General features: G+C 33.6%; 1 protein-coding gene across 13 annotated transcripts; it reads left to right on the top strand.

Annotated features, from left to right (window-relative positions):
* Window positions 1-712: 712 nt before the first annotated feature.
* LOC103485665 (pentatricopeptide repeat-containing protein At1g43980, mitochondrial) lies at window positions 713-8059 on the top strand. Of its 13 annotated transcripts, none has more exons than XM_051083027.1 (6): window positions 713-3405; window positions 3604-4491; window positions 5678-5806; window positions 5933-6051; window positions 6734-6979; window positions 7287-8059. In XM_051083027.1, the coding sequence occupies exon 1, from the start codon at window positions 1029-1031 to the stop codon at window positions 2943-2945; it is 1917 nt and encodes a 638-aa protein (XP_050938984.1). In that variant the 5' UTR covers window positions 713-1028; the 3' UTR covers window positions 2946-3405; window positions 3604-4491; window positions 5678-5806; window positions 5933-6051; window positions 6734-6979; window positions 7287-8059. The 13 variants fall into 13 exon arrangements, 12 of the variants coding, with proteins under 12 accessions (XP_050938984.1, XP_050938983.1, XP_050938986.1 ...); XM_051083026.1 differs by having other exon boundaries at window positions 6734-7107; XR_007819804.1 differs by lacking the exons at window positions 5678-5806; window positions 5933-6051; window positions 6734-6979; window positions 7287-8059 and adding an exon at window positions 4788-5219 and having other exon boundaries at window positions 713-1467; window positions 1690-1824; window positions 1919-3405.
* Window positions 8060-10621: the final 2562 nt, after the last annotated feature.

Genomic DNA, 10621 nt, shown 5'->3' with positions numbered 1-10621 from the left:
TATATATATATATATATATATATATATATATATATATATATATATATATATATATATATTGTCACATTAGCTTGTACCTTGAATAACAATTTGTTCACCTTTGCATAGTGAAAAACAATATGAAAATTTATCTAAATAAATAATGAAGAGATGAAAAGAAAAAAAAAAACAACCCGTTAACCCAACCCGAATTTTTTTGGTTGAGTTGGATTGACTCTTACGTATTGAACTATGATTCATTTTTTGTCAACCCAGATACTTTGAGTTTTGGTCCATAATTTTCTTCCATAAGGCAACGCACTTGAGGTGGTAGGATTATATTGTCACCACCAACATATTTTATCTTTTTCTAAAGTTCTTTAATTAGTATTCATATCCTCTTACCTCTTCAAAATCTTTCAATATAGGACAAGGGAATTGAAGTTTTCTCAACTTTACTCATGAACTTAGGCTCATAATTCATCTCCAACCGACACACTAAAGTATTTATTTTTTAATCGAAATTATAATTTATTTAATCATTTAATCTATTGAAGATGAGAAGTTAGGTTAAATATTTTAATCTTAAAATCTAGGACTAAATCGAAAAAAAAAAAAAACTCAAACATCAAAGTTTAAAATACTAAATTGAAATTATATTGGAAACTTAAAAAGATTAATTGGATAGTATATTAAAACCCGATGACCAAATAAAAATGAGATCCAAAACCTGGGAAAAAGTATATTCATAAAAAAGAGAACACAGATGAAAGATTGTAGACTTGGTAGGGTTATTTCCGACCATTTCCTCAATCCCCTTCGCTCACAGCCAAACCACCGCCGCCAAATCCGCCACCACTTCAATCCTCGAACACTTGAAAGAGGGTCGCTTCCGAAGAGCTGTCTTATCCTGTTTGATTTCCCATTTCCCTTTCTACATCCTCTCTACTCTCCATTCTCCCAAATTTGCTCTTCCACTCGGCCCCACTCAAGAGTCGCCATTGTCTACTTCACCTAAGTTCCGTTCTTCATAGCACAACCGTACTTATATGCACCTCCAGCTAAACAAACTTCTTGGTGCGCACAAGGCTTTGCTTTCTCATTACTCTTCTCTGATACGCCAGTGTTTAGTTGTTGGATCTGTTCACAATGCCAAAACAATCCACGCTCAATTGCTAAAGCTTGGCCTTGACAGCAATACTTTTCTGGGCAATCATTGTCTTCAGCTATATACGCTATTTGGTCCTGTCCATGACGTATTGAAAGCATTTGATGGGATTAAAGATAAGAATATTATATCCTGGAACATATGCTTAAAGGGTATGTTTAGATTTGGCGACGTCGATGCTCCCCGTCACCTGTTCGATGTAATGCCTGAGAGAGACATTGTTTCTTGGAACACTATGATTTCTGGCTACGTTTCATCTGGATTTGCTAAGAGTGCAATGGGCATTTCTCTGGAAATGCAAAATGCTGGTTTTAGACCAAGTGAGTATACCTTCTCCATTTTGCTTTCACTTGTGTCGTCTGCTTTTCATGGTAAGCAAGTTCATGGCAGTATGATACGAAGTGGTGTGGATGTATCAAGTATGGTGCTTGGGAATTCATTGATTGATATGTATGGAAAAGTTGGCCTTGTTGATTATATGTTTGTCATATTTTCTAGTATGGAAAAGGTGGATGTTATCTCTTGGAATTCTTTGATTTTAGGCTGTCATAGATCAGGCTTTAGAGTATTGGCACTCAATCAGTTCTTTCTAATGAGAACCACTGAGCACTCACCTGATCAGTTCACTATATCAATGGTGATCAGTATCTGCTGTTGCCTCCAAGAGTTGGAACTGGGTAAGCAAATTTTTGCTTTCTGTATCAAGATGGGATTTACTTCTAACAGCATTGTACTTAGTGCTACAATTGACTTGTTTTCCAAATGCGACAGTTTGAAGGTTGCAGTGCAGCTTTTTGAAGATACCAATCAATTGGATCGAGTTCTTTGTAATGTCATGATCTCAAGTTTTGCATGGCATGGTCATTGGAGGGATTCCATGTGGCTTTTTGTGTATACCTTAAGAGAGAACCTTGGGCCAATTGACACTACACTGAGCAGTGTGCTGAGCTCCGTTTCAGTTTTCACACCTGTGGAGTTGGGCAGTCAAATTCATAATTTGGTTCTTAAGTTAGGTTTTGAGTTTGATGTCATTGTGGCTAGTTCGCTGGTAGACATGTATGCTAAAGTTGGATCAATTGATGATGCCATGAAAGTCTTTATAGATATGCCCTTTAGAGATTTGATATCTTGGAACACTATGATTATGGGTCTGGTTGACAATGGTAAATACTTTGAGGCCCTACACACTTTTAATAAATTGGTCATGGAAGGTGTACTGCCAGATAGGATAACACTAGCCGGAGTCTTATTAGCTTGCAGTTATGCTGGTTTTGTTGAGGAAGGGTTAGGCATCTTCTCTACAATGACATATGAACATGGAGTTGTGCCAAGCAATGAACATTATTCTTGTATTGTGAACTTGCTGAGTCGGGCTGGTAAATTTGAAGAAGCAGTTAATATTATCAAAACAACACCGTACCAACCTACTTCTACATTTTGGACGTCACTTCTTGGTGTTTGTGCAATTCATGGAGACCTAAAAATCATTGAAAAAGTTGCAGAGTGGGTGATGAAGCTGGAACCACAATCATCCCTACCATATTCAGTGCTGGCTCAAGCATATGCGATGAGATGTCAATGGGAAAGCATGGTTCGTGTCAAGAATACTTGGGAGAATATAGCTGCACAAAAGGTGAAGGCTTGCAGCTGGATTGTGACAAAAGATTGTGCGTATGCTTTTGAGGATGACCAATTACAGCTTCTGTTGAGAAAAAATTTCATTTCAGTGTTGGAATTAATTATCTGGGAGATTGAATATGGGATTGACTATGAACAGTATCTGGAAATAATACATTAAAATTGTTTTGTGATATTGATTATGTGAACCTCAAATTTATCGAATTCTTAATACCCAAGGGCCAACATCTCAATCTTTGGGGTTGTGGACTCTCTGACAATCACACTGAACGGATGCTCCCAGACTGTTCTTAGGAACTTGTGGATGAGACATGGTAAACGTATTGTGCTTGGAATCCTTCATAGAGTGCCTCATTGGATTAAGTTTTTTCTGGATTTGAAGATACTGTTTCCTCTTTGGTGCAAATCTGATGCCCTGTTAAGAGATTAGCAGCTTTGTTTTGATGTTCAGCGACTATTCTCTTTGCATTTGTGTGGGTTTGCAATGGTGGGATACCAATTGAAAGCATTTGCAGTGACGTTTGCTGGAACTAACCTTTGTGCAATGGAAGATGAAGTTTGGAAGAAAACTGATACATGCATATTCATGCTTCAAGAGACTGGAGAGACGTGAAGATGATGTAATGCTTCCTCCAACTCCTCATTGGCCTCCACCTATATCATTGTGGCCACCTGTTTAAATAATTATATTATCCATGTTTGTTTTTTGAGTTTAACTCTTACAAGCTTGCTCACCTTAACCCTTATCTTAATTTTTATCTCATTGAAAAATCATAATTTCATGTAGAATTAACGATGGAAGTTATTTCCCATTACAGTATCCAATTTTTGCTATTGGCCACTGAAGAGCAATTCATGTTTAAGAGCTCAACGTGAAGAAGATAGGGTCTTGATCTACCCAGCATATTGAATCAATCTTATAATCCTCATCAAGTCAAGCCATTCACTAACTAAGCTGCCAAGACGTGCTTAGTGGAATTGTAGCGAGTTCATTGAGGTGCTGTAAATGGGTTCATAGCATGCTGGAAGAAGGATAATCTGTGTTCTGTAATTCCAACACTACAACAAACTTGGTGATACTTTGTGTTTCTACTTGAAGGGTGAGGGGATTTAGTTTTAGTTGCCTTTGTTGGTACATAGCACAACCCACTGATTATTTATTCTTTGACATAAATATTCATAAATTATATGATATGATTCTAATTGAAAATAGGGCAAGAACTGACCATACAATTGACAAATATTCTGATGATCAATAGGTCACTTTGGTGCTAATAACTTTGTAGAAATGATACTGTAGTGTGTGAAAGATCGTATTGTATAAAAAAAATCTTATTGATGCATATATCATTATATCCTATTTCTATTCCATGCATTCTCGGTAAGATAATCTGGTTTTTCTTTTAAATGCTCTGATTCTTTCTAGGGTCTTTGTAAGCTCTTGTTCCTCTCATAGGTTTGATTACTAATAGTAGAAAAGACTAATCGGTTTTTGTGTTACTGGGGAGATAAACTAAAACACAAATCGATGGATGACGTGCACTAAGCAGACTGTTCTCTTCATCAAAAGCTTTTTGTTCTGAAGTAGCTCTCAGGATAGCTCATCTGCACAATGCAACGGACCAGTTTGTCTGCTAGGCTAGTAGTAGCATGTCTATAGAGCAAGCACTGGATCCCGGGTCATCTTCTTGGTGTGAAAGAAATAGGTAAGGAAGCTGTTGCATATATTGTGTATATTTATGCTGTCTGCCCAAATTACTGTTGCGGCTTGTCTAATAGCATGATTCAACCTCATAAGAGATGATTTGTATTAAGGAAGAACCTCAAACAATTATACTCTAAAATGGAATTCTTAGATCTTTTGCCTTTTTCTCTACTGTGGATGGGCATGTGTTTCCGCCTGCTATTCGATATATCTAAAATGCTGCAATGCACTTCTCAATTCAGTTGACCTGTTAGAGTGAAAAAGCCAGTTAATAAATGTCAAATATTGAGAGAATAGGAAAGTGCCTGACACTGGTATGTCAAAGAAATTAGTGACAAACAACATGGATGCTGAAGTTTTATCTCATGATAAGCGTTAACTCTTGCTGGTGCTGTCTGTGCCCTGTGACTGTGAGTTAGGCGACCAGGTTATCTGAATTGGAAGAGTAACTGAGGTGCATACGACAATGATGCTGGGATGATGAGAAAGTAGCATGTACCAGCTCCGAGGAATTTGCAAGTTTCCACAACCTTGATCGGAGGCTCCACCTTTTTTTGGTTTTTTTCTTTGTTTTTTATTTTGGGTGCTGATAAAGGGCGAGTAACTATTGAAATGGATTACCCTCCATCTCTCAGGTTGAAATTCATAGTTAATTATTGTAAAGAAATGTAGAATGCTGTTGAAGTGTATTTCAAAGATGTGGCAAAATGTTTCCCTTTCGTGATTTTACATTTAGAGATGAATTATGCTGCTTTTCAGGCCAATATGCCACCTAAGGAACATTTTTCTCTACAGGCGACTTATTTCTCAGTGAACAAGTATTTTTCGAGATTGGCTTTCAAGAGTTTCCGTTTCTTCTTTCCTCCAGTTTCTTTCTTGAAACCAAAAACGGAAAAAGAAAAAAAAAAAAGTCTACAGATGTAAGCTTACATTTATTCAACTCATATGGTTGACTTGAATTGCATCTTTAGACTCATTTCATTATGTGTGATGGCACACGCTTTCAGATGTTCTCTATTTTTATTCAGTTATGCTTTGTAAAAGGGACTGAATAGGCTTCCTTTCGCTTGGAATCATGTGATCCGTGTTTGTTCGTTAACTACTGCTGTAAAACTCAATCGAATAATTCTATCAGTTTAGAGTTGATTGATGCTTCCTATAAAAAGTACAGAAAATGATTGAAGCAGGAATGTGAATAAGTAGGAATAGCATATTCATTACGTGGATTGCTGCATTCTGGATCCTTGAAGTTGAAGCTGAGATAGAATGAGATGATCGAATGCCTTCAGGCTGGCAATTTGATGAAGAAAAATGGGGTGAGTTTCAAAATTGGACTACTGCTGAAGTATTATTCCTTGACTTAGCACAATATATATATAATGTAGGCTTTTTGAGGCAGTCCAAACCTTTTAAGTAATTCTAGATTCCCCTTTCAATTGCAGCCATTTTCTTCAGTTCATTAATCATGTTTGTATCTATCATGGAAGTTGAAAGTGTGGTGGCAGCAACAACTAAAGAATAAAGTCTCCTGCATGGCTGCATCACAAGTCATTTTTCAAATGTACCTTGGTGGCACCTTCCTTTTCCTTTAATGTCCTCTCTGCAAGTCTTATTTTATTAAGGTCTAATTTTGTTTGGAGCTTTGCTCAAGACCTCAACATATGATAGTTTTAAAGGGTTCAAATCCTTCTCACTTACTCAGTAATCTTTACAAGGGAAAAATGACTAGATACAGTAACAATGATTTGCCTAAAAATGGAACTTCTCCGCATAAGCCCATTGAGAACAATGGTTTTTCCCCCAACCATTAAAATAGACTCTGGGAATCACAATTTTTTTTAATTAAAAATAGGTTCCTGGCTTCTTAAATCATTAGATTGTACCCTCCCTCTTAAATTCTTTTCTTTATTACCCAATGATAGGCTGGAGAAAATGCTGTCCCTCTTGATATTTGTTCACAAATTTTGTGCTTTTTGCTGACTACAATCATAGTCTTCCAGCTTTAGTTTCAAAAAATGGTTGGTAATGGAAAGAAAGCATAGTCAATCGGAAGAAGTTGTGTATAATATAGCTGTTCTAGAATGAATAGAAGTCATACGGAATTTAATTTAGATCACATTTGTACTGCTCCGATCAGATATTTCCTAAACATCGAAAAACTAAAACTTCGTATTAGCTATAATTTTAGTTTTATTTCTGCTTATTTTAACAACTGATTAACTATGCATTTATCCTACCACCAGATTAGTTGGATGTATATAGAAACATGTCATGGATTGAGAGACTAAATCCTGGAATGGACTACAAGAGCAGATTGGCAGCAGGCAGGACGGATGCTTTCTATGTTAGGAATCCCGCCGGAATCTGGTGGATTTGAATACAATGAAAGCATTTTGCAAGAGAGTAAACATACGACAAAGCTCAAAGTCATTGAGAAGAAGACTGAAGAACAGCAACAATGACTTCTTCTTCGCTGACTCGGTGAAGGGGTTCTTGCTTAAAACTAAGTTGATCATATGACTATGGCATAACCTTTGAATTTTACAAAATAAAAAATACTCTGTTTTTTAAAAATAATGGGCAGGAGTTGCTCAGACTCGAGTAGTGTTTCTCAAACGTAAGCACAAGCTTTTCTTCGCTGGCTAGAAAAAGGTTTTAGTTTCTTCATATCAACATAACTGCATTTGTGTAATATACTGGCCACATGAAATGAGAGCTGACTTCACATTGTTTTAATCAAAAACACTTGCAACTCAAGTTTTCTTATGATTTTTTCTCTGTTGCGGCTAATTTCAGGATCCCAAGGATGGATTATGTCTGAAAAGAGCAATAACAAATCAACCTGGAGATCGTAATTCCAGGAATGTCCAACGTTTAAAGGTAAACTGGATTGTTTATTTCGCCAGAAAGGACAGTAGCATACAAAATTGAATTATTGAGTCACTTCTCCAATTTCTAGTTTTCTATAACGAGTAATGGGTTTACGTGTAAAATTGAAACATATCGGATTAGAATGTTTACCTAAATAACAAACGAACACACATCATTAAAGTGAATGGGTCCAGTCAGATCTCTGAGGTTTAATAATTTACACGCCGTCCCTAATTATACGACCATAAAAAATTAAGAAACTAACTTGGCCAAATTCAGCAGAGGCTACAATACTTGAGACATACACATTATTATTCTAGTCAACAAATTGGAAAAACGTCAAAGTTTATTGAATTTATTATTGCCTTTAGACCTTAGATACCTAAAAGCCATAACCTACTCAATAATTACCTCACAGATATTAGCCAAAAGGATAAGAGGAAAAAAAAAAAGAAAAGAAAAGAAAAGAAAAGAAAAAAACCATTATGACATATCAATCATTGAACCTGAGAGGGGAATAAGAGAATGAACCGAGACCAAAAAGAGTGAAGAATTCAATAATTCATGAAGATGCAGAGTGAGTTGCAGACAATATCATTTTTTTTAGTGGGTTAAAAAGGGTAGATATTTGGCAAAAGATGAAGACAAATGTTTTAAACGATATGATTGAAGGTACCCCTGATTTTAAAATAAATAAAGTTGATGTTTTAAAGTATCAGTATAATGAAATGAATGGCTGTAGTAAAAAGATGATTCTAATAATGCCTACCTAAGTAATCTAAAAATCTTGTCCAATTTTGGATGTTATTCCATTACTTACATAAAGTGTATTTCTCCACTTAATGGAATGGACTAAATTAAAGTAAACTTATCTTTACATCTGATAGGATGGTTTTGCTCTCTCAACTGTTTTCTACTACTTGAATATGGTGATAATGATAAAGATGCATATATAGTTTCCAAATTAAAATATCCTCGTGCATTTCAATCTGTTTCTTTGTTCACGATAAAATGTTGTAATCATAATTTAATCTTCTCTGATATGGTTCCAAATAATTTTGTGATGTTTTTAGTTTATATCTACCGCTTGCTCTTAGTAGATCCATCATCGTAAAAGTGAAAACAAGAAGTAGCAATTTAGTATTTGAATTTTAGAATGATGATTGAGCCATACAAATTTTGTAACCATTTAATATTTAAAAGTATAATAATTTAATTCATTTCTGTTTAATTCTTACTATAAAAAAGCTCATTAAAATTAAAGGTAAGATTATTAGTATGTGACCGTCATAGACCCGGCGTTTATAGTTTTTATATAAATTTGTATGTATAAAAGTAAGAATTAAATTGCTATGAAATTAGAATCATCTGTACTAAATCTTTACAACCCTTCATAAACTAAACCAAAAATGTTTTAGAATACGAACATTTGTCTTGTCTAGAAATGTGTTGTCTGCCTCAAATCATTTAAAATTAGTATAGTGTCTATATATATCCACTAATTTTAAAATTGTCATTATTTTTCTCTAGCCATTGGGATGCTTTAAAATGTATGATTATTATATAACAAAGCATCAAATTGGTAATTTTTTTTTCTAAAAAATTATCCTTTCTTAAATGATAATTAGAAAAATATGGGAACTTCCCCACAAGAGGTCTAGTAGATAAATCTAAAAAATTTACCCCTCCAAATCCAAATTTACAATCAACCTTCATGATTACTTCCTCCCCCTTTAAATGGCAAATCATATGTTACCATATTTTAATTCTCATTATATTAAATATTGAACCAAATCCCTCCATCAATAATATTGGTATTATGAGATGCAGTTGGAAAAGACACAAAAGAAGACTAAGGCTTGATTTTGACCATATATTTCTTGTTTAAAATTATCATAATTTATTATTTAATGGTGGTTGAATATTGTTTTCAATTCAAATGTTTACAACACTAGTTTTTATTTTCTTTTGCTCATTTTTGAATAGTTCATGTGTTAAGCATGCTAAATATTTTTCCAGCTAACTCAACATTATTTTATTGTGAGAAATTTCTTCCCTATCTTCACAAGGATAATAGTATTTGTTAAAAGCTTGAATCTACAAGTTTTACTTCTAGAGACTAGCTACTCTCATGTATGTCTTCATTTAAATGTTGGTGTTCCTATTTCAATGGATGACTTTGGTCACAATGGGGATAAAGGTTAGGGTTTTACTTTTTTTTTTTTTTTTTTTTTCCGTGGTGAGAGATTAGGGTCTGTTTGGTAGAAAATTTGAAAATAAGGAATTCAATGAAGATAGTTATATTTTATGTTTTCAAATATGTGTTTGGTAGCAAATTTAGAAATTTGATTTTGATTTAAGAGAATGTTTAAATGTGCCTTATACTATATTTTTATAAACTATAAAATTAGTCTTATTTATTCACTAAAATTTTGTTGACAATAAATTGTTTTAATTCATTTATGAATAGAATTTACTTTTAAAATTTTGGTTAAATTTCATATTAAGTTCCTATGGTTTCGAGAAAGTAAGAGTTTAGTCTCTACAATTTGATATAGTCTCATATAGTCTTTATGATTTGAAAAACTTTGGTAAATAGTTCGAGTTTATTTTATGTGATTTTGTCAAATCAAAAGACTAAATTCTAGTTATAAACCATAGAGAATAAGTTATATCTTTTTAAAAATATATGGAATATATTTGTAATTTAACCTAAAATATTTGTATATTTATTATTTTGTAATATTTTATAATTTACAATCCATTACACAATATATATTATATTAAAAAAAATTAATTAAGTTTATATTATGACATTTGTATTTTTAAATGTTTTTATAGGGAAATTTTTATAAATATAACAAACTACTAAAATATTTACGGCCCGGGTAACAATACCCATAAAGTTAGCCATTTTTTAAATATTTCAGGTTTGTCCTTCCATCTTTGTTTTTTTCTCTCTTCAATTTCTTTTATCATCTTTCTTCTTTTACTTTCTTTTTTTTTTCGTTGCGATTTCTTTCCATATTTCTTCTTTTCCTTTTTTTTTACGTCATTTAGATTTGGGTAACCAAATCTGATTACCTTCTATCATCTTTCTTCTTCTTTTTTTCGCTGCATACATTGTCTTTCTTCTTTTCTTCTTTTTTTTTACGTCGTTTAGATTTGCATAACCAAATTTGATTTCTTTCTATCGTTTTTCTTTTTCTCCTGCTGCGTGCATCGTCTTTCTTCTTTTTTCTTTTCTTTTTTTACGTTGT

The sequence above is a fragment of the Cucumis melo genome, chromosome 3 (assembly GCF_025177605.1).
Source record: "Cucumis melo cultivar AY chromosome 3, USDA_Cmelo_AY_1.0, whole genome shotgun sequence".
Classification (NCBI taxonomy): Eukaryota; Viridiplantae; Streptophyta; class Magnoliopsida; order Cucurbitales; family Cucurbitaceae; genus Cucumis; species Cucumis melo.
This window is presented reverse-complemented; position numbering and strand designations above follow the sequence as displayed.

Coding starts and splice junctions, on each gene's coding strand:
- LOC103485665 (XM_051083029.1), top strand. CDS start 1,029: ATGCACCTCCAGCTAAACAAACTTCTTGGTGCGCACAAGGCTTTGCTT.